A 25,407-nucleotide genomic window follows, 5' to 3' on the forward strand; every position below is an offset into this window, starting at 1 on the left:
AGGAAATCTTGCATTTGTATGTAGTTATAACCTTAGCTTCGACTTTTGATGTTAAGTTTCTTTAATATTATTACTTTCAGTTTTTGGTTTGGAAATATGAAACCCCAAAATGGTTTCTTTATTTTATTTCATGATTAATAGATTATTTTGTGCAACGGTTTCATGAAAGGGTAGTCCAAATTTGATCCTTTAAATCGCCCTATAATTTGTGTTTTTTGGAGGATTTTATTAAATTGAATATGGTATCTGATTTTAAAATCAATGACTGACACTTAATATGCTTAAACACAACTAGGACAGGATGAATAAACAACCAATAATAAATAAATATGAATAACATGTTGAAGGCATACATAATTATATTAAAATATTTCAACAACAGAAATTCTGCAGTTGTTGCAGAGATTCACAATTTTAAAAATTTCTCTCACTCCTAAAATACACACTCAAGCTTTCAGCAATCATCCCAGCACAATCAGACATTTAGACCATATTTATAAGTTCAGAGATTATCTGATGCTATTCCATTTCACACAGAATATGCAAAAATCATTAATATAATTTATTTTGTTAATCCTATCCTTTGCCTTAATATGCATTACTTTCAGTACTTTGATTCTCTCTTTTTTTTCTCTTTTTTTTTCTTAATGGACATCAGTGCTTTCAGTACTTTGATTCTCTAATTTTTCTATTCCTTATTTTTCATAATAGACTGGTCTAGTATTTGATTTAGAAGAGCCAGAATGTGTTTTCAGGAGTGAATCAGTTAATGGGTGGGTTTAACATTGAGCATTATTTTATCACCAGCATGTTATGAAATATAAACAAGAGGCCCATGGGCCTTAGCGGTCACCTGAATTCAGACACAGAATGAAACAAAGACATGCATATAAACACTATAAATATATATTGGCCCATCAGGCCCTTGAAGTCAGTCAGTGATTTTATAAATTTTTAATCTATGAAGATTATTTGGTTCCATCAAATCAGTGAATTCAGGAGGAAGATTTTTGAAATGTTATCCATTTTGACCCCTTTTGGCCCCACCCCTCTCGCCCCTGGGGGTCGGCCAGGACCAATATGGATATGATGTTAAATGCTATCTCAGGTTCTACCAGTTCCAGAATTTCAGAAGAAGATTTTTGAAGTTTTAGCCTATTTGACCGGTTTTGGGACCGCCCCTAAGGCCCCTGGGGATCAGTCATGGAAAATTTGGTAATAAGATTCAATGGCCATCACATAGAGATAATTCTGACTACAATTGACGAATTTCCTATTATAATGACTAAATAATGCTCAAAAATGTGTTTTCCATATAAAAACTTATATGTAGTAAACTTAACCCCCTCCCTAGGGGGAAACCTGAGACCCAAGGGTCATATAATTCACAATTTTCATAAAACACCTTAAGACCTGTCCATCTATGAAGAGTATTTGATTCTACCATTTCCAGTATTTAAAAGAAGATTTTTAAAGTTTTAGCCTATTTGCCCCTTTCGGCCCCGCCCCTCTGCCCCGAGGGGGTTGACCAGGATATTAAAATGTTATCTCATGCTTATAATTCTAAACAAGTTTGACTCATTTCGTATTAAAATTGAGCAAAAAATGCTCATAAATGTGTTTTCACTATATAAACTATAGTAAACTTGACCCCTTCCCCAGGGGGAAACGTGAGACCCCAGGGTCATATAATTCACAATTTTGGTAAAGGACCTCAAGACCTTTTAATCTATGAAGAGTATGTGATTCTACCATTTCCAGAATTTCAGAAGAAGATTTTTGAAGATATAGCCTATTTGACCCCTTTTGACCCCGCCCCTAAGGCCCCTGGGGTTCAGTCATGGAAAATTGGTTAATAGGATTCAATGGCAATCTCATACTGATAATTCTGACAATATTTGACTCATTTCCTATTACAAATGATCAAATAATACTCAAAAATGTGTTTTCCCTATATAAACTATAGTAAACTTAACCCCCTCCCCAGGGGGAAACCCGAGACCCCAGGGTCATATAATTCACAATTTTTGTAAATGACCTTATGACCTTTCTATCTATGAAGAGTATTTAATTCCATCACATCTGTGAGTGGAGAAGAAGATTTTTGAAATTATAGTCAATTTAACCTCTTTTGGCCCCTCCCATAGCTCCCTGGGGGGTGGGGACCGTATAATTCACAATTTTGATTGGCCTTATGCCTTAGAAGGTTTGTGCAAAATTTCATTGAAATTGCTTCAACAGTTTTTGAGAAGAAGTCGAAAATGTAAATTGTTTACGGACATACGACGCACGACGGACGACGCACGACGGACGACGCACGACGCACGACGGACGACGGACGACGACGGACAAAAGGCGATTAGAATAGGTCACCTGAGACTTCGTCTCAGGTGACCTAAAAATGATATAGAATGGCTACAGTCGTCAGCTGTATGAACATAATTTGTAGAAATAAGTAAACTTTATACCAATAATAATAAATTATTTTAACAGCACTGTCTCCTCTTTGTTACATCAATATAAGGCTATAAGAACAAACTAAGCCTTCATGTTCAGTGAAACAAATAAATGTTCTTTCACAATGTTCTGCTGGGTTTTGTATATACAGTTGCAATCATAGGGAAAGCTTTGCACTCATACATTAAACAACTTCATCATTCAAGCTTTTTGTAAACCATGACTAAAACCGTGGAATGTTCATGATAATGCAGTATTTTCATAAGAATTCAATATTTTCTGTAGTGTTGTCAATATATTCATGATAATGCAAAATTTTCTGTTAAGTAGTGTTATCAAAATATTTTCTTATTTCGTTTCATTGAAGTGAAATTAATGAGATTAGACATGATTGATGCCATTCACAATGGTTCACAATGGACATCATTCAGTCTTAAAATTACACTGTATTCTTTTAAAATTAGGCAGTTCCCTTGAAATCACAATGTTCCTTTAAAATCACACTGTCACTCTTACTCATATGACATTCATCCATAACTCACTTAACCTTTTAAAACACAATTTTAATGTACTTTTATACAGTATAACTTGTCAAAACCAAACCTTGTCTAATCTGGCCCCGATTTCTCGAAACAAAAGTGCAGACTTAAGTCAAAACTTAAGATTATCTCCTTATGTAACTTATATGAAAATTTATGACTTAAGTTTGTTTTGAGAAATCGGGACCTGAATCCCATGTATTCTGGCTTAATTACATGGCATTTTTCTTGCTAAGTGATAGTTATCAAAACCTGTATAATCCAGAAACCTGGTTATACTAGCCAAATTTGCTAGTCCTAGTGACAACTGATTCAGACAAGTTACACAAGTTATTTATAATTTAAATATAGGCCAATGTTATACCCAACGTTTGACAGTTTTCCACATCAATACACAATTAACCATTTGTTTACCACTTTAAATATCCAAAGAATCACAGCAGGAGTTTTCTAGTGCTCAAGTTTTGTCAGTAAGACGGAGGAATGAACTTTGTTGTTTGACCAGCGCCGGTAGGTGGACGGCTACCGAACCACGATCTTTTCCATTCCAGAGTTTCACGAATAAGTTTTTGTTCCTCATGAGTGAATCGGAGTAAAACGGAAACAGCTCGTATCAAGTGGAGAGCCTGGAACAAAACAAAGATGGTGTGTGCTTATAATGGATCAGAAGGAAAAATTACCAAATATGAAACAATTTCAAACAAACAATCTTAAACATTATCTATCAGTAATTCCACTAACGACTTAAAAACTAGAATATGTCAATACAAGAAAATATATGTTTTAGTAATGTTGACTTTGGTGATAGAAATATATATATATAATTCATTCACCACTGAAACTTCATAATGGACTGGTCTAGTGTTTGATTTAGAAGAGCCTAAGTGTGTCTTTGGAAGTGAATGAGTTATATAACACATTACTGATACAAATATGCTCTCTTCTGTGGTAAATTCAAACCCTTGAAGTTAAAAATTTCATAATGGACTGGTCTAGTCTTTGATTTTGAAGAGTCTAAATGTCTTTTCAGGGGTGCCTGAGTTAAATATTACATCACTGATACCAATCAATTCTCTTCTGTGGTAAACCCAAAAACAAACTTACCTCTGATTCTCGACTTAACATAAACTTAAGCACCACATGTTTAAGGTATTGAAAATTGACTTCATTGTCCAAGGAGTTGTCTCCCCCTGGCATATGTACATTTTTCTTGTCGTTCGGACTGTGTACTTCGAGAAATCTATTAGGGCTTAGTCTCCCTCCATTGTTCATGAAATCCCGAGGAGGAGAAGGACGATTTGGCGGAGTTAATCTCTGAGCACTTTGATCCGAACCTTGCACCACTATAGGTTCATCATTAGGTAGAGCCTGAACCTTAAGTTCTCTTTGTAAAGTTTTTTTTAGATCAGTTAACCTCTGTTCTTGTTTCTTCATGGCCTGAAACAACAGTATTAACATGTTACTGTGGGTTTTTCTCCTACTGATCACAACTGGTCCAGATTTCTCAACAAAAGGTATCAACTTCAGTCACAACTGCTCATACAATACAGCCAGTTATTTTCACAAGGGAGTTATACATATAAAGGACTTAATAAGAGACTATGATTCTGGCAGATTTTATACTATTGAAGAATTTACTCAAAATATCACATAGAGACTAGCTTCCTTCAGTATTACAGTGTTATATCAGCAGTAAAACAATTCAATCACAATCTTGTTTTGCTATAATTAATGTAAAATTAATTTATTTTCTTTCTCCTCTCTGTTTCTCTCTCTCATATATTCAAACATATTCTCCTATATTCTCCTAGGCTTTGAAACAATATTTGCTTTTTTACTTATATTTTAGTAGTCTATAATAATAATCATTTATCCATCCCCCTTCTCTCTCTTTTTCTCTTTTTTTTATCTTTCTGTCTATCAATGTCTCTGTGCCTGTCTCTATTGTATGTCTTTCTGTCTGTATTTGTATCATATGTCTATATGTTCATATGTGTATGTAGGTGTGCGAGATGGTGTGCAAGTGTGTGATGGTGTGTGAGAAGGTGTATATGTTGTGTACCAAGTATGTATGTATTTGTATATATATCTTGCTATAAAAATAATGATGAATGATAGTGAGTGAGTGAGTTTACATGTAAATATAGCTCAAAGTACTCATAATATTTATTGGGGAATGACAGTGAGTGAGTTTACATGTCAATATATGTCCATGTATTAATAAAATTGATTGGAAAAAAAAAATTATAAAAAAAAAAAAAATTCACGAGGATGACAGTTTAGCCATTTTAAAATTGGTTAGATTGCAAGATTTGATTTGCAAAATATTGAGAAATAGTTTAATCATATAAACCCTGAAAGACAATTCGTGAAAATTGAAAACTGTTGAATTTTAATTTTCTTGTTTTAAGTTAAAATCGACAACATTTTGACTTGTATAAATAAACTGTTATACATATAACTGATGTCAATAATTTTGACTGAAGTCAGAAGTTTGTTTTCTAAAATAGGTAGACTAGTTTCCTTACTTCAAGGACAGATAACTCTAAAACATGCAAATGTGGGTTAGAGTTCTGTACATTACCTTGTTTTTGTCTGCCAGCTGTTCCTCCAGACTTGTGACGGTCTGTTGAAGAGTTGACATTGTGCTGCTCTCCTCCACTGACTTTGACCTTTGAACCTCTAACTCTTTGACCTGACCTTCATACTGTTGTAGCCTCTCGTTCATCTGTTCTGCCTGGGTTTCTTTATCCTTCACCTCCTGCTGTAAGGCCTCTATGATAGATTCCTTGTCTCTCACCTGGCCGCTGAGCTGCTGCTCCTCTGAGGATTTTTTGACCTCCATACACTTCAGTTGTTGGGAAAGCTCAGCATTCCTTATCATTAACTCATCTTTTTCTGAATACAGAAGTTTAGAAAACAATCTATTATAACTCAGTCACCCCTAAAGACACACTTAAACTCTCCTAATATTAAGACACGAACAGTTCATTCTGAAACACTGGGGGTGAAGATAGGTCTAAAGACTTTTACTTTAAATATGTCTAATACTTTTTGAGAGTCAGCTTTCTAAAGGATAAATACTTAAGTTATACTTCTGTCTGTTTTACATCAATTAGTTCTTTCCAATGTCAGAACTTGACTTTAAATATTAAACTTTTCCCAAAGTCTATTAGACCCAGAAATGATACACACCTTTTTCTGAGGCTTTTAACTTTGCCTTTTGTTCTTTTATTGCATCTGTGCTTTGCTTTGCAGAATTTGTTTCTTCTTCTAATGCCGTCACCTATTAATAAAAAGATAATTTTATGTGTTTCAATGATAAAATACATGATGTCAATTGTCAACAGTCTATATTTCAATAATCAAATCCATGTACCACAGTTAAACATGTATTGTGATTGAGTACTGTGTAGTTGTTACATTTCCCAGGTGTAAAATTTTGCGATTTGCTAAATTAAAGGGAAAATTCAATGAGACTAATTCTGTTACATAACCACAAAGCAAAATGTGACAAAAATGTATTGCATGTAGCATATAACAAGAAATATTGGCAAATTCTACGACATTTGTTAAGTATTTTGATTGATACTGTTGAAATTTCAAATTGTTGATCAATACGATTAAGCAGGTATAACATGTATGCTGTACCCATACTCAAGCCAAAGTCACGTATGTTAAACAAATGCAATACATAACCACTGAGGAGTTGGTGAAATTATATTCAGACAAGAACATGACCTAATAACGTAAACACACTACTGTAAGAGTGATTTGAGTAATTCTAGACAAAAAATTTCTTAACTGCACTCACAAGGGCCAGGGTTCGGCATACAAGACGTCCAACCACAATGTGTAAAGCCGACAGCAAGCAAGTTCAAACATTTCACATACATTTCACTACAGTGGGCTTTTCTGGCATATCACAGTAAAACTAACTAATCTTATTTCCATTAGAACTGGGGTTTTTCCCCGATATATATGCAAATTTTAATGTACTCTTAGACTAAATTGTCCCTTTAAACTTATTCACAAAGATTTAATTTTGCAGATTAGATTTTGTAGCTTTTTATGCGTAATTCATACAACGGGCTGTGACATATAAAATTACAAGGACATAGTCATTCAGATCCCCCGCCAATGGAGATATCAAAGCTGAAGTAAGTTTAATTGTGGAGACTTATGTGTATGAAAAAAACCCAGGAAAAAGGAAGTTGAGCTAAAGAAAGATGGAGTATAATTCAAGTAGAGCGGGGCTGCAATTGTTGAATCAGGTATACAGCCTTGACATTTATATTAGACTATATAAACAACGATGGGTGGAGTTTTGCAAAGTAACATTTACCATTTACCATGATATTTTCAGCAATGTTTCCATGGTAACGGAAAAAGTGCAAAAAATGAAAACCTAAAAATAGCAAAAGGTACTACTAGACCATAAAAAGAATGTGTCTATGAAGTTTCGTGGAAATATCTCTGCTGGTTTTAGAGTTATGCTCCGGAAATGAACCTGCTACAAAAATGTGATATTTTCAGCAATGTTTCTATGGTTACAGAAAAAAGCACAAAAAGTGAAAACCTAAAAATAGCAAAAGGCACTACTAGACCATAAGAACAATGTGTCTATGAAGTTTCATGGAAATATCTCTGCTGGTTTTAGAGTTGTGCTCCGGAAACGATGAAGTTTCATAGAAATATCTCTGCTGGTTTTAGAGTTGTGCTCCGGAAGCGATTCTTGCACAAAAATCTGCCATTTTCAGCAATGTTTCCATGGTTACAGAAAAAAGTACAAAATGTGAAAACCTTAAAATAGCAAAAGGCACTACTAGACCATAAGACTAATGTGCCTATGGAGTTCCATGCATATATCTCAACCGGTTTTCCAGTTATGCTGCGGAAACAAACCTGGTACAAAAATATGATATTTTCAGCAATGTTTCCATGGTTACGGAAAAAATGCAAAAAATGAAAACCTAAAAATAGCAAAAGGCACTACTAGACCGTAAGAACAATGTATCTATGAAGTTTCATGGAAATATCTCTGCTGGTTTTAGAGTTGTGCTCCGGAAACGATTCTTACACAAAAATCTGCCATTTTCAGCAATGTTTCCATGGTTACAGAAAAAAGTGCAAAAAGTGAAAACCTAGCAAAAGGCACTACTAGCCCATAAGACCAATGTGTCAATGAAGTTTCGTGGAAACATCTCTTCTGGTTTTAGAGTTATGCTCCGAAAAGAACCTGGTACAAAAATATGATATTTTCAGCAATGTTTCCATGGTTACGGAAAAAATGCAAAAAATGAAAACCAAAAAATAGCAAAAGGCACTACTAGACCATAAGACCAATGTGTGTATGAAGTTTCGTGGAAATATCTCTGCTGGTTATGCTGGAGTTATGCTCCGGAAACCATTGGAACGGACGGACAGACAGACGGATGGAACCCATTTGTATATCCCCCGCCAACTTCGTTGGGCGGGGGATAATAATTTTGATCAATTTCATGAGGTATTTAATTTCGCATATTTGGATAATTCTGCAAATTTAACAGCATTAACACCTCTCCCCTCTCCAAATATTATCAACTATACAATGTAATATATAATGATCCATATGAAATCCTTACCTTAGCTTCAAGCTCAGATTTTCTGGTCTGTACATCTTTTAACTCTTGTTGTAGTTGTGATATTTCTCCCAACTTCTCCAAATTCTCATTCTACAAACACAAAAAAAAAGAAACCAATTGACAGAAAGAAAGCTAAACAAAGCTACTGATCAATATCATTTTTCATTACTTAAATACACCATTCATAATAATACAAAAAGAAATTTGGAACAACTTTCAGTCTACAGCACCACCTAATTATTTTAAATTAATACTTGTTTTTGCACTGTGAGGTGAAGTTTACTTTAGTCTTCCTCACAAATTGACAGTATACCCTCAATAATCCAGACACTTGTTTCCCCAGCTTAGACTTTACAAAATGCAATTTTTTCCGGACTGTTAAATTCTGTCTACTGGTATTTAGTCAATAATCAAACCAGTTTTCTGACATTCCTGTCGGGAGTTTTCCAGACTGTCAGTGTCCTGATTATCCCAGATCCACTGTACTGTTTGACTCCCCTGCATACATTCAATATAGGTGTTTTTAAATACATAAACAATGTGAGCATCTTCCTCAAATTGTGACATAAAAAAAAATTGAAGTCACAATCACTAGTAAAAGGAACTAATTGATCGTAATCATACTCTATCAATATTGCTTTGTATCTCAAACCAACTTATTCCTATATGTATCTTTCACACCTCATCAGTAATGGTTCTCCTCGACACAAACCAGGACTTACCATGAGTTTATTTTTCTCCTGTTCCACTTCTTCCACACGCTTCTCTAACCGTACAGCATTGTCTAGGTAGCTCTGCTGTTGGCTTTCTAACTGAACCTAAAACATATCAACCATCCCTTTGGTGATTAGAATGAAACAAAATCTTATATCCTAATATAATATACCAGTACATTAATTACAATCAGATATCATGGAGAAGGTATTTTATCTGCTTCAATTCAAATATTAATAACAATGTATCATATAGCCAGTTATTTTCAAAATTTCATGATTTTGATGAAAATCAAGAAAGCGAAATTTTATTGACTCTAGAATTTTGTGATGTAGCTATCATAGGTTTAGAGTACATACATTTTAAAGTCTCTGTATTTCGAAAATATTTAAAATTTGTGACAATATCCATGCATGTCCAGCGAAATTATGAAAAGTTATTCCCCCCCCCCTGAAAATAACTGACTTTAAGGTAGCTTATTTGACCTTTTTTATTTTTAGAACAAAATGATGAGAAATCAAGACATAACAACAAAATACAATTAACAATCTCTTTCCACCTCTGAATTGTTAGTTTGAGACCCATGAACTAAGGATAGTTGTTAGGTACTGACAAAAGGTCAGTGGTTTTTCTCATGGTACTCTGATTCTCCTCTACCTCCAAAACCTGTGAAATGATTCTGGCTGCATTAATAACAGAATGCTCTACAAAATAAATCAAACAATTATTTGACTTACCAGATTCTGTTCGGATAAACTCTTTTCATGCATTTTAGCTTGCTCAAGAGATTGGATCTGGGATTCAAGTGAGGTCACTTTGGCTATCAGCTGTGTCTCCAAATCCACCTTCTCCATAAGAGACTTGGTTATCTCAGCTTGAAGATTACGTTTCTGAATAAAAGTTTTTTATCAATTATTAAAATCACATCTGATCTACTCATAAGAATTTGTGTGTAAGTGATGTTTCTGGATTTTAAACATAAAACTTAACAATAGCAATGTTCATGTCAAATCATGTTTCATCTAATATTGAGATTATATAAATAATGATTCACAAATGATTTCATAAGCCCTAGGGAAATTGAAACTACTTATTCATTACCAAAGCATCTAATATTTCCCTACTTTTTATTCGAATAACGGGACGTCATGTAAATATTGATGCAAATACACAAAGTTAAAATACAAAGATAAAGAAGGAAAAAATGGGACGGTAAAATTTTATGCAAATAACTGAATTATTCAAATAATCGTTATGCAAATAGCTGGAGCCGTCTGTATTAATTCTGGAGTAAATTCTTATATCCAAATCAGGACATAGATTATTTTTTATATACACAATGACTGTCAAGACTTGTGACGTCAGAGTTGGTGGGACCTAAACAGGGTCTTTGAGTATACGCAGTTGTGTTTACAAGGTTCAGCTGCATCTATTTATAAATGTACATATAATTTACTTTTTATGAGTTTGTATAATTTTCAAATTCTTTACATCAAATATGGTCCTTTTCTTTTATCATAGTTTACCTGTTCCTCAAAGAGAGAATCTTTTTTATTTGCCAGCTGCCAATTTTCTTCTGCCCTTTTTTCTGCATCATCAACCTTTGACTGTAAGTCTGAGATCTGTGAAGAAAGAGCAAAATGTCTTTAATCTCAACAATAATCAGTAAACCTTTATTTTATATTTGTAAATGTGATGTGATAGGACAGATATTTGATAACACTATATGGCCCTATTTCATGCTAAGGTTGGGAAAAAATGTCTTCCGGCCCCATTTCATGCTAAGGTTGGAAAAAAATGCCTTCCATTTTTTTGAAGAAGCTTAGAACACAAATTAAGCTATAAATACTACAGGATGTGTAATAATTTATGCCAATATATGGATGGATATGACTCATAAATTGGGGTTCTCTTTGTAAAGTCATTTACAAAACGAAAATTTCAAGAAATAATTATGACAATTCACTTAAAACATACCTGTGATTTTAATTGTTCCCTTGACGCTTCAGAAGATTTTTGACTCCTTGCCATTTCTTCATTATCCTCCACAATCTTCTTATTTAAATGTGCAATCTGAAACAAAAACATTTAATAATGTTGTGACGTAAGTTTACGCAACACTACATTTATTTATTATTTAAAACTTGTATAACTTATTTCTCAATAAATGTTTCTCAACCAATATAAAATAATTGAAGTTTACAGTGATAGTTTTTAATAACAAGTTTTTTTCACATAGGTTATTTTTGCATTCATTTTTAAATTTAAAATATAATATTGCAAGCCAACTTTCTACTTAATTTTGTAATTACCAAAAAAGTTCATGTGGTTTAAACATTTTCAAACAGATGTCATACAAAGTAAACCTAAATACCTTCAAATAAAGGTGAACTAGATATTAATTCACAGAGATTAACTTTTGCAAGTTTACTTTGATAAGGAAAATTAAGAAAGTAAGTAGCAATCAAAACAATATTGGTTATTTTGACAAATTTACTTTGATAAGGAAAATCAAGAAAGTAAGTAGCAATCGATAGAATATTGGTCACTTTGACAAATTTACTTTGATAAGGAAAATCAACAAAGTAAGTAGCACTCGAAAGAATACTGGTTACTTTGACAAATTTACTTTAATAAGGAAAATAAAGAAAGTAAGTAGCACTTGATAGAATATTGGTTTATTGTACACTTGCTTTTTCTATTTATTTTTGAATTTTGAGGATAACTTTGAGAACAACTTTTACTGTAACAATAGACAAGAAGCTGTCTTGCTGTTGATTAGTGTACCTGATGACCTGTCTATGAAGATAAGAATAAACCTTACCTGTTCCTCCAGGTGAGATATCTTATTGCTCCAGGACATCTTTATCTCGGACAACTGCTGGTGTGACTCCTCTAACTTTCTCTCAAGGTTGTCTCTCTAAACACAAAGGTCAAGGTTACAAACACAAAGGTCAAGGTTACAAACACAAAGGTCAAGATTAATTCTCTGAACAAAAGTGTGAAGTTCATGTCTATAAATATCTCTAAATACAAAGGAAAAGGTTTCTTTATCCTCCAGATACAACATTATGTCTCTATATATACAACTCTCTATATTATGTCTCCAAATAGGAAGGTCAACATTACTAAGAAAGTAAAGATTACTACTCTAAAAACAAAAGCTTAACGAAAATATATTTGTGAATTTATACATGTGAGAGATAACATACAATCCAGTGTAAAATTTGAAGTACAATCATATAAATATTATTTTTATATTATCATTTAAAGACTGGGTACTGTTTAGTAAGACACAAACCAATATTTTAAAACACCATTACAATATAATGTTAACTTGCTGTATTAAAGATAAATACCTCGACTACGACAGCTTGCACCCTCTCGTCTCCTCCGAGACTCTGGTCCTGGACACGCTGCTCTAACATCTTCACCCGGTCCTGAAGCTGTGACACATGGTCGTCCTTCTCCTCCAGTAGCTGTGTAGTCTGTACAAATATCACAACTTCATAAATCATATCAGAAATTTGGATGCTTACTGGTCAGACCATTAACTCATTCACCCCTGAAAATCCATAATGAACTGTCCCAAAGGAATCAGAAGAGTTCAAATGTGTCTTCAGGGGTGAATAGGTTAAGTTATCCAATGATGTTGGGTGGACATGTTTAAGCGCATATGTGGACATGTTTAAGATGTTTTGATTTTAAGTTTATTAAGCTTTATCTCCTATTTACAGTCTAGACCACAAAAGGATGTGCCAGGTTTAAACAGTGAAGTAAAGTCAAAGAACCAGAAGAAAACCACAGACCAACGGCCAGTTGCTTAACCTGGCAATTGCCTCGTTATGGTTTTATTACTCGCAAGTTTAGTAGGATGTTGCAACCCAGAAGTGGAGAGTTAGTGCAATTAAATGTCTGAACATCTAAAACCAGAACCATTCGTCTATCAAAGGTACAAACCAAAACTTGGTAATGTGGTCATTCTCTGCAGAAATAGTATTATCTTTTATGTGGAGTTAAGTAACCATTCCTCTCTACCTTATTCTTGTGCTGGTCAAAGTTGTGTCGTAGCGTTTCATTTCCATTCTCTAGTTCAGCTTTAGCATTCTCTGTAGACTTCAGTTGACTAGATACCTAAAACAATCATAATGATTAATGCTATAAAGGTTAATTAATTTCAAAAGCCAATAAGTCTCTTATACACCTGAAAACAGCATCTACATAACAATCTAAGACCATAAAACCGACATATTAAAGCTGACCTTTGGTGAATTCCCCTCTATGAAACAAAAGGCACAAGACTCCGTAGGTTTAATACACATATTAAAGTATGAAAGTCAATAAAACTCTAGATTTTTGATTTTTTTTTGTAAAGCTTACTGTTGAAGTCTTTTTACAAGACAATTTATGGATTTATAATCTATGTGAATGGTTACAGAAGTAACAGTGTATAAAGTGCAAACAAAATCTCTCTATTATAGAATATAATGTTGTATGTTGCAATCAGAGTGTGGCACAAACCTGGGACAACTCAGTAGTGAGTCTCTCTATAGTCTGATCACACGCCTCCTTCTCCGTGGCTAAGCTGGCCACCATCTTGGACTGTGCCTGTGTCTCTTCTTCCAGCTTGTCACTGTCAACAATATATAAATATAGTATATATTACATTATCAATTTGGCATCAATCATCCCCTTAATCATAATCCTGTTATAAGACACAATTCTGAAAATTCTTTTTTTCTGTGATAAATGCATGTAATTTTGTTTCTTACATCAACCTGATGAAATTTGAGCTAATACACATAATAAAAGAGTAAGTACATCTTTCTGTGTTATTATATAAAGTTTCTTGACCCTTCATAAGCCTTTCACATAATTTTTTCTTTTGCAGAAAAATTATCTATATATTAAAGTACCTACGCTAGGCCATGTCATTATATGAACTACTACCCCATTTATGGCAGGGCATAAAAATGAACATTTTAGATTTTTTCACATCCGCTGCATACATATATTCATCTAGCTTTATGCTATTTTAAATTCATGCAAAATCGTCTTATTAAAAGCCATTATCATTTTTCTTGTAAATAGTAAAGCTTCATACAAACATACCATTGAAGTTTCTGTTCATCCAGCTGACTTTTCAGCATTGATATTTCTTGTTCATATTTCAACACCTTCTGTTCCGACTGGCCCAATCTGGTAGATTTGGTCTCCACTTCCGATTTTAATTGTGTCACTTCTTCTTGTGTGTTAAGCAGCTGTGACAAAGAATACAAACGATTAAGACAATAGACAGAGAATAACAATAATTAAGAAGATAGAACCTTTATCAAGAACAAATTCCATGTGTACAGATTATATACATACATTCTCAAACCAGTCTGCAGTATTCTACCCGGTACTGACAACAAATTAAAGCCCCCCCCCCCCCCTACACTAGAAACTGATGGTATTTTAAAAGGAGGGGGCTTATTTTTGAATGTAAGCCTGATTTTTTTAACATCCCTGAGTTAAGGTTCTTAGTAAACACAAATAAAGAAGTAGTGCTTCATATAGCTGGTTGTTAACTGGTTTCAAATAAATGTTTTGCTTCTATTCTAAGATTAAAATTCAGTCTCAAATTTCATTTGAATATTAATACTCATTAGATTTATTCTATGACTTCTTAGGCCACAGAGGTTGAGTCGTAAAGGTGTCACATTTTTCATTTTTTGACCATGACATGTACTGACCATATGCTTGACTTTGGCCAGTTCTTGTGTGGCAAGTCCCTGAAACTCGTCATTTTCTTCCTCTCGTTTGAAGAATTTCTCTTTGTAGTCTCCTACTTGTTCTAATCTCTTTAATACTTCTTCTTTCTCCTACAAACAATTGTAAATTAGGTTCATCAGATCATTTGGTTTGGTTTGATTGCTTAATGCCATATTAACAGCCAGGGTTATTTAAGGATGTGCCTGGTTTAGATGGTAAAGGAAAATTGGAGTGCCAGAAAAAAAATCACCAACCAACAGTCATTACTTGGTAACTGCCCTACTGGGAGGAAAGTTTGGGATTATATGTCAGGATATCTTCACCACATGGACATCATGGTCCCTTAAATGTTATCAATACTTGGGATAATAAAATTTGAATACATTTCTTTTTTTTAACCATTTTAATACCACTCACCTCATCCTTTTTCTGAAGGGCCAGGGTGAACCCTTCAGACATTTTAGCCTGCTTTGACTGAAACTGATCCTGGAGCTCTTGAATTTTCTGAGCTGAGTCTGAAAATAAATTATTTTATTAAACAATAAAACTATACTATTTACGTACAGTAAGATATGTCAACTGAAATCAAGACAAAGAAAAAATATCTTCATATCTATATGGTTCTTATATAAAGGTGAGATATTATTTGTGGTCTTATTTTGCAGGTGATCATTAAAAGTGGTCGATAAGATAGCTTTTTTTAATACATGTTATCGTGAAGTAGATTTTCATATTACACAGAAGTAGATTTTCATATTACACAGGAGTTAAATTTTTGGTTCAGTCACAAACCTCACATTATAACTTCATTAACTATCAAATATTTTTCTAATCTTGTCAACTTGAGACTTAAAAACGCTTATTTTAACCACCATTAATCAACCATATCTGCTATGCTATAAACAGTTCTCAACACTCACCATTTTCCTGTTTCTTCAATGTTTGCTCACACTTTTCGATGTTATTATTCTTCTCTTTGATTATTGCAGCAAATTCTGTAAGTTAATACACCATATGATTGCAAATTTCAACAAATTTAATATATGCATGTATCAAACATATACACGTATAAATTGATGAGATACATAACAAGAGGTTAGGCCTACATAAATCTTCTCCACAGGTTTATCGATGTGAACAAATCTGAGACCTCTGAAAATTTATATATAAATTATATACAGATACATACAGACCATAATCAGATGGAAATGGAGAGCTGATGCTATTGCCAAGAATTTATTGATTTCACTTCAAGGAAAATGATTGCAACACTACTGAACTAACTTGAAGTAGACATCCGCTTTAAATTGAGGCAGCAACTTTTTTTAATAATGCAGTTAAGCCAACTGAATACAGTATGTTTCAAAGCTGATGCAATAAGTTGGAATTTCTCACAATAGTTAAAGGACTATATACTTCTAGGTACTAAATATAATTGACCTATCATATTTTAAGTTCAACTCAAATTATTTTATAATTTCAAATAAATTTTTCCACCTGGTAATACTTAACTATTTCATACCTTTAATTTTAGCCTCATACTTTTTACATTGTTCTGTTCGGTTTGATAAGGCAGCAGCTAGCTCCTCTGGAGTCCCTGTGGTCTGTCCCTACAGAAAAGATTACATCTCTTAGACAATGTAAAATCTCTCCAGCTGGATACCATATACATGTATCTCTATTCTGTATTTCAATTTGTAGACTGTGGATGTGTAATGACTTTTATCTGCATATTACAGAATTATCTGCTGTTGTGGCCTGGGTATGTATAGATTGTTATGTCACACATTTAAGAGTGCAATGTTTATGTCATAGTTTTCAGAGAAATGAACCTATTTCACACACTCATATCTAATTGCTTTCATTTCGATCAAGTTTATTCCAGAATCAAGAGGATTGGAAACAGGCTAGGCCCAAACATGTGAACTCTACCGATTCCCGTGGAAGTCTACCGCTTTTGAGGCCGATCTTCCGTCTACCGCTTTAATATCCAAATATTCCGATTTCTGCAAAACATCTTTTTCAAAAAAATTTCTTCCGATTTTTGAAACTGTGATAGTGGGTCTGGACCGCCGTGGTGGCTTCAAAATGCATACCAGACAAAGTAGGGGTTCTGGCTTGATATTTAAGTAAACAAAAGAGGTATGAACACTCCCTGACCAACACCCACTTGTGCTAATTAGCAGCCTTGGGCTATTTCCACCTTGTGTCACTTTCACATGTCTGAGTGTAGGCTCGCTAACAATGTGTAATACATACCATACAGAAACAATCTGGCCTTAGATTAATTTTGTGCTTACAACTAGAAAGTATCATTTCAAAAACAACACTTCTTATCATAACTGAAATAAGGTCTAATATAAAGCTATAAACCATCTAGATCTCCTAGCAGGAGATTTGACATACACTGTATTATTATTATTAGGAAATGATAATAAAGTATATATTTAAGAATTGATGCTGCTCTGATTCCTAGTTTTTTTAAACAATTAACTTTGCAAGAAAAGTAAAATTTAATATAGCAATGTAAGGGAGGTAACTTGTTTTTATAGATCATAGATTATGCATGTGACATGTGCTTTTATTTTTTTTTCAGACCGGACAACTCAAGAGTAGATAACTCTGTAATATATTATAAGATCAGAATATTACAGGTATGTAAAAGGTATCGTAACTGGGCGAAAAATTTGACATTTTATTTTTCTTAGGTAATTTATTCTAATTGAAAACCATTCAGTTTGATTACCAGGTAAAGTGGTTGGATAACATATTATGTTTAGATGGATACAAACATGCATAAATCATTTTAAAATTACTAACAACAGTGTTAAATATGTTAAATGAAATTGGAGACCACAACTTGGCTTCATATGTACCCATTTCACTGCACTGACTGTAGATGTTAAAATAACAATTTTTGGCAAAACTGGTAATGGCAAAAATATATATTTATACTGGTAAAATTCAAACCTATGAATTGTAAGCATTGTAATGCTCAAAATGTGGGTATCTTTTGGTGGTGAATAAGATATTAAAAGCTCTTCTTGATTCATGAGTATAGAAATTACAGCACATATAACTTCAAATATACTTTGTAAGACATGTTAACCAAACTCTTGATGTACATGTATATTCAATTTTTTCTCACCTCAGCTGCTGATTTTGACAAGTTTACTGCACTGCCTCGACCTCCATCATAAACAGCTCCAGAATCAGATTCGTAACCACGGCGATCCCTACTAAGGGGACTTGATACATAGACACCTACAAAATCAATACACAATGAATTTGTATATGTTTCTAATCATAACCAGGACAATTCCTACAAAGGGAACATGATACTTGGACAACTACAAATTCAATACACAATTGCAATGAATTTGTAAATGTTTCCTATAAATATATACACTGTCTTGAGGTACGGTTAAATAATGATTGTGGTTAAAAATATTACTGTAACTTTCTTGTACTAAGAGCAAATCTGTCTATAAAGAGACCCCCAACCGACCACAAAAAATGTCTTTATAGCATATAAGATAATTGGTCTTTACACACAGATTTTTGTGTTGAATATGAAATAGGCCTGAAAATGTAATCTTGCTAGACAGATTGTATTTATTTATACAGAAGTAGTCGCTAGGGCAGGTTTGACTGTATATATGTAGATTGTTATGAGAGGGTGTTTCCCATATACTTACCTGACTTTGTTGGTGTTTGACTTGTAGAAACAGGTGACCCAGGTAAACTTTCACTCACATTTTCTCCTTGTTGTTCAAGCTTCTTCTTTAAATTTTTGAACATTCTACAATAAAATACATCTTTTGTGTAAGTTTTATCATGGGTAATTTTTACCTGTGTATCTGTATATTGACATTCCAACATTTACCTGTATGAGTTTGTTTTTTACGGCATTTAACATACAGATGCATAATCATGCATCTGTAATCTGTATATATGTTAACTGTCATATCAATATTTACCTGTATGAGGGTTTGTGTTTCTGTATGTTGAATATGTTGCCATATACCAATGTATATTCACCTGCATGTGTGTAAGGTGACATGACAGTACCTATTTCCCGATGTATGCACGCAAAAAGAGTCTGTCATATAAATATGTATCTTGATGTTATCATAATTCTTAAAGGGACAATTAAGTAAGGCTTATTCTATTACATAACAACAAGGCAAAATATGGCATAAATGTTCTACATTTCTTATGAAACACGTAAACATAAAATATCTCAAAAAAATCCATGACATTGTGAAGCATCTGAATTGAAACTGTTGAAATTGCAAATCATATAGCAATACCATCCAGCAGTTTCAATATATAAGAACTCTTTACTTATACCCGAGCCAATGTCACGTAAGTTAAAAAAATCCAATACATAACCACTAAGGAGTTGATGAAATTGTATTTTAGAAAGGAGCATACACATAATAATTATATTATATTTACTATAAAAGCGATTGGAGTAGTTCTAAACAAAAGTTGCTTTACTCCATTAGCAAGGGTCAGAGTTCAGCAACAAGACAACTCCCACCACAATGACGGACAGCAAGCGAGTTTCAATATTTCAAGCTTATTTCACCAAATGTACAGTGGTCTTTTCTGGCATATCACAGTAAAACCCTCTAATCTCACTTTCAATAAAAACTGGCCTATATGAGTTGTTTCCTTTATATGTGCAAATTGTAATGTACCCTTAGGCTGAATATAATTGTCCCTTTAACATTGTGATAAATGTTTAAAATCAAAATATGAGAGAGAAATTAATGTCATACCAACTTTTCATCTGCATGTTTAAATAAAAGAAAATGTGATCGTCATGTGTATCAATTTAATGTTTTATAATGTGGGTGTATGTTATTGTGTTCCAATATGTTTACCTGTACATCGGTTGCATTTGTTTGCCTTGAGGTTGCATGTTGAGTTTGCTTCTATTTCAGCCTATATGTGAAATATAGTGTTTGTGTATATGTGTCTGGAGTTTTTTTGTGTATGAACGTGTCGTGTGTCTGTAAAATAATTCTGCAAAACTGAAAGCAGTAAAATATAGCATTAATCGTTTTTAGAAATAGATACATTAACGTATATAAATATTAATTTTTCATGACAATTTTATTTCATATGAATAATCAAATAACTAAAATATGATCTTCTGGAAGAAATGTCGGGTTTGGCAGTTCGATCATGACAGCAGGAAACGAGTGTGTGGGGTGGGGGCGATTTGGTGACAATCCGTAAACGATATATATATCAGGCTATTTTTATCGAAGTAAACATGTCATATAACCTTCGCAACTCGTTATAAGACTATACGCACCTAGGAAATTCAAAGAGATGTCTACAGATCCCATAAAAATGTACCGATCTGTGCCAACATGGCAAATAACATAAGAAGTCGGTCTGTCAGTCAACTTTAGCTTCCGGTTCCTCTGTCGCTGTTATGGGTAACCCTAATTCGCGGAATATTTCCACGTGCTAAATCGTACGATAATCCGGGCAATATGAAGACTTGTTCAGCCTTAATAAATCGTGTAATAAACGTATGTTTTATTATCTTCATAATATTTTATAAATGAATATATATTTGTCAACTACAGTCAAGTTTGCTTTCGGTGGTTCAGACAAATACTTTGCCAAAACACATGATTGCTTCAACACCTATCCCATATAGACTGTGTAGACGCTGTCTTTGGAGGGAGTATTTAGATGCCATAGTGTCGATTATTAACACTATTCACAAAGTGATCGAGACTAAAATTGAATTGCTGACACGTGTCAGATTCTGTTGAAAATCCTTGGAGTGGTTTGAGCAAACGAAAGTCAAATCACTGGTTAGTCTTTGTTTAAGGTTTTAGGGTAGTGAGAAAAACACCTTGCCATTGTAAATCTTTAATCAGACTGTGTAGGATATAAATTTCCAAAAGGTTGGTTAAGACACCTTAGTGTCAGCTCTCTTTACAATACAAAAGAAATTGCAAAAGCAGATTTTCTTAAAAAAAATATTACATGGACCGGTACATTTATTATTACATTGCGTATTTTGTTTTCTATTGATAGGCACTCAATTTGTCATATAAGCACCTTACTACAAAAATCTGTTTTATCCATGCATATTTAACCTAATTACTTGTTCTAAATTATAATTCTCTGATTAGAAAAATATATTCAGAATGAATAGATCTTGATAGAAAATTGCTGGTCTGTCCTGGCCCCTTTCTTAAATACTGGCATCAATAAGATCTACACCTAAATTTGCTTAATTCGTCTGTGATAGTAAAACCTCTGTTGCCATTACAGAATCTCCACAATGGACCATCTATAAATGTTTCGCCACATAAGTTTGTACAATCAAGGAGGATTTTTAATTTAGAAAGTGACTTGAAACACTCTGACAACTTCCATCAGTAGAATCTTGCATTTCAAACGTATTGTATTTGTAGTCGCCTTGTAGGCCGTCCAGGGATTTCAGCTGGGGGCCCGGAGCTTGACTGACATAAACTGTAAAAATGATTAAAATGTCATCAGTGTTGGTAATTATAATTATTCACACGGTGAGTATTTATAATGTGTTAAAAATTGTTGCAAAAATAGATGGCAAGTTTCATCTTATAATAAGTTGTCAATACAGCAGACCTTCCATTAAATTGCTGACAATTATTTGTTCGATGTCAGACACCTAAGTAAATATAAGCCTAGCTGGATACCAACTTTATTCAGTTTTAAGTTGTTTTAGTCATTAAATTCTCATGGTCCAGTAATTAAGTACATGTATGTACATGAAGTGTAAGAAACAGATTATGAAAAAAGAGCTAAAAATCTTGTGTTGGACCACAATAAACAATATCAAATGAAGTAAAATTATATTGCATTGCATTAAATAAATACATTGGTTTCTAACATCAATTTTGCAATACAATTATCTAGTAATTTATGCAATGTTTATTTCCTTTCACTGATCTCTTTTATGTTGTCGTTACTATTCATTTTTAAGTTGCAATATTTAAATTTAAAAAGCATTTACTGTTCAAAATTGTTAGATACTCTAATACATAAACTAGTTGTTTGTTTAAAAAATTGTAAATGAAAAGTTGTAATGTATAGTAGTATATATATGACTTTTGATTTTAATTATTCAAAAAAACGGCTCTGATAAATGTAGCTCCTGACTCCAATCACGGTAAGGGTATATCTTTTAACATTTTCCCATAGTTACATAGTGGAATTTCCAGAACTGTTGTGGGCAGTTTTTATTTATTATGTTCACTGGAAGCAAAACTAAACAAAAAACTAATAAACGGTCGATCGAGTTGCAGGGGGTTAATGTCTACTATTGTTGTATGTTATAAACAAAATGTCAAATTAGTTATACAGCTGATACAGTTTATTGTATGTATGGCCAACATCTTGTAAAACAGGGCAAGTTACAAAAATGTAGATTATGCATGTTAGTATGACTAACATACAAATATAATACAGGTTATTTTCACCAAATCAAAAATTAAATAAGTACCGTAATGTACACTATAATGAATGTCAGATAATACAGGTTAGTTTGACCAAAATATTGTACAAGATGGCAGGTCGGTTTAATACAGGTTATTCTGACCAACATTGTATAACAGGGAGAGATAGATACCTACAAGTTATTCTGACCAACAGAATTGTACAAATGTAATAAGTACAAAATTGAATAACAGAGTATACAGGTTGAATTGAATTGGAGAGTTTACGTGCCGCCACGTGATTGTTTCTGGGCACGCACATACAGGTTAGTATGGCCAGCATAATGTTGCACACCCATGATGTCGAATTTGATACAGGTAAGTATGAGCAACATATTGTACAACAGGGAGAGTCAGATTATACAGGTCATTCTGACCAACATAGAATGCCAGATTATACAGGTTAGTAATTTATAGTATGACCAACATAGTTTAGTTTGACCAATATAAAATGCCAGATTATTCAGGTTACTTTGACCAACATATAATTGTACAACATGCATATGGAATGTCAGGTTATACAGGTTAATTTGACCAACATAGGATGTTAGATTATACAGGTTAGTTTGACCAACAAAGAATGTGTATACAGGTTAATTTGACCAACATAGGATGTCAGATTATACAGGTTAGTTTGACCAACAAAGAATGTGTATACAGGTTAATTTGACCAACATAGGATGTTAGATTATACAGGTTAGTTTGACCAACAAGGAATGTGTCAGATTTTACAGGTTAGTATGACTAACATAGGATGTTTTATTTTACTGTTAGTATATACCAACAAAGAATGTCAGATTATACAGGTGAGTATGAACAACATAGAATGTCAGATTAAACAGGTTAGTATGACCAACATAGAATATGTAGGATTAAAACAGGTTAGTTTGACCAACATAGAATGTCAGACTATACAGGTTAGTATGACCAACATAGAATGTCAGATTATACAAGTGAGTATGACAAACAAAGAATGTGTTGGACTATACAGTTTATAATTAGCATAAGCAATATAGAATGTCTGATTATAAAGTTAGTATGACCAACATAGTATGTCAGATTAAACAGCTTAGTTTGACCAACATAGAATGTCAGATTATACAGGTTAGTTTTACCAACATAGAATGTCAGATTATACAGGTTACTATGACCATCAAAGAATGTGTTGGATTATACAGGTTAGTATGACCAACAAAGAATGTCAGATTTTACTGTTAGCATGGCCAACAAAGAATGTCAGATTATACAGGTTAGTGGGACCAACATAGAATGTCAGATTATACTGGTTAGTCTGCATAATGGAAGCTAAGAGAAAATTTTTAAAGGTAAAATGTATAAAAGTCAAATTGTCTGTTCACAACTTTACTAACATCATGTTGTGAGTGTTGTGAGTAAATCTAGTTTAAAATCCTACGACATTATTGTATTATAACAAAAATATGATTTCCTTTTTCCAGGTTGACAACAGAAAGTGACACAAGAATATGCCATGGAGACTGAAGACTGCCAGGAAAAAGCTCTAGTACAAAAAACAATAAAATACGACCTTTTTAACAAAGCTGTTCTTGTTGAAGGGTCAGGCCTAGCCACACCTCTTGATCAAGCCACATGCACAGTTATTGTAGATGCTAATGATTTACCAATATCAAATAGACAATATGGTGATGGAAACTTGCTAGTTCGTACGATAGGCGAAGAGGATAGTGAACATGATATATTTATAGATAAATGTATAACCACGATGAAAAAAGAAGAAGTTGCAACATTTGAAAGTAAAGATGTCTTTGACGGGTTTGATAAACCTTGTGTTGTTACCATAACTCTCCAACACTTTGAAAATCCACGAGCGTGGCCACTTTTATCAAATGTCCAAAAGTATGAAAAAGCCAAAGAACACAAGCAAAGAGGTGTGGAATTGTTCAAACAAGACAACATTAAAAGTGCCTTCAGACAATTTAGTAAAGCAACAAAGCTTCTTATTCTGGTTGATAAAACTATGGATGTTTCGGAAGACGCCGAAAAGTTACTTTACGAATGTCACCTTAACCTTGCAGCATGCCAACTAAAGTTTCCTTCGGCAGCAAACCATGTTATCACAAACTGCAACAAGGCTTTGATTTTGGATAGACAAAATGTGAAAGGCCATGTTCGTAGAGGCCAGGCATATTTGTTCAAGGGAGACTACTCTGCAGCAGCTCAGGACTTCATTAAAGGACTACAGTTCAATCCTGATAATAAGTTTATTAAAAACCTTCTGATAAAAGCTCAAAAAGGCCAGCGTGATGAAAATAAACAATTATCCTCAGGACTCAGTCAGATGTTTACCTGACATGTGACCAATCTCTATCTTAATCTAATGTGTATGACATGTTCATCTAGGCAAATTTAAAGGGCCACTACTTTTCTGAAACAGCTTTTAATTTTCAAATTGGGAATGTAAAACAAGATCAATAATTTTGTAGAGTTGCAAAAGTAATTAACTTACCGTTAATACAACACTCATCATCATCTTCTGAAAAATTTGATTAAAATAAATAAAATGTCATAATTTTCATAAAGCGGGTAATCTATGTTTCCCACCGTTGTCCTAAATACCGTGCAGTACACATAGTTGAATATCACTGCGCCAGACGGCTAAATAGCACAATGAATTTCCACAGTTATCATATATCAACGCAGGAAATCTTGCATACATTTGATGTTATTATCTCATCTTAGGTCATCGATATATATTTTCTTATGTTATCAATGTTTTTAATAAACCTTTAAATATCACTTCAAAAAGGTAGTGGGCCTTCAAATAGT

General features: G+C 33.4%; 2 protein-coding genes across 2 annotated transcripts; one reads left to right on the forward strand and one right to left on the reverse strand.

The window, feature by feature from the left end:
• Window positions 1-341: 341 nt before the first annotated feature.
• LOC138321427 (golgin subfamily A member 1-like) lies at window positions 342-20,549 on the reverse strand. Its single transcript, XM_069265106.1, has 21 exons — window positions 20,418-20,549; window positions 18,787-18,890; window positions 18,237-18,352; window positions 16,611-16,698; window positions 16,009-16,083; window positions 15,506-15,603; window positions 15,070-15,198; window positions 14,447-14,595; window positions 13,856-13,967; window positions 13,373-13,468; window positions 12,694-12,822; window positions 12,159-12,254; window positions 11,312-11,407; window positions 10,861-10,956; window positions 10,072-10,224; window positions 9,343-9,438; window positions 8,621-8,710; window positions 6,192-6,282; window positions 5,581-5,894; window positions 4,101-4,433; window positions 342-3,622 (listed from the first exon to the last, which is right to left on the reverse strand). The coding sequence occupies exons 2-21, from the start codon at window positions 18,887-18,889 to the stop codon at window positions 3,464-3,466; spliced, it is 2,619 nt and encodes an 872-aa protein (XP_069121207.1). The 5' UTR covers window position 18,890; window positions 20,418-20,549; the 3' UTR covers window positions 342-3,463.
• Window positions 20,550-24,091: 3,542 nt separating this feature from the next.
• On the forward strand, window positions 24,092-24,931 carry LOC138322255 (peptidyl-prolyl cis-trans isomerase FKBP4-like). Its single transcript, XM_069266297.1, has one exon. It carries the CDS (start codon window positions 24,092-24,094, stop codon window positions 24,929-24,931), a length of 840 nt encoding a protein of 279 aa, XP_069122398.1.
• Window positions 24,932-25,407: the final 476 nt, after the last annotated feature.

Source organism: Argopecten irradians, chromosome 4 (assembly GCF_041381155.1).
Source record: "Argopecten irradians isolate NY chromosome 4, Ai_NY, whole genome shotgun sequence".
Classification (NCBI taxonomy): Eukaryota; Metazoa; Mollusca; class Bivalvia; order Pectinida; family Pectinidae; genus Argopecten; species Argopecten irradians.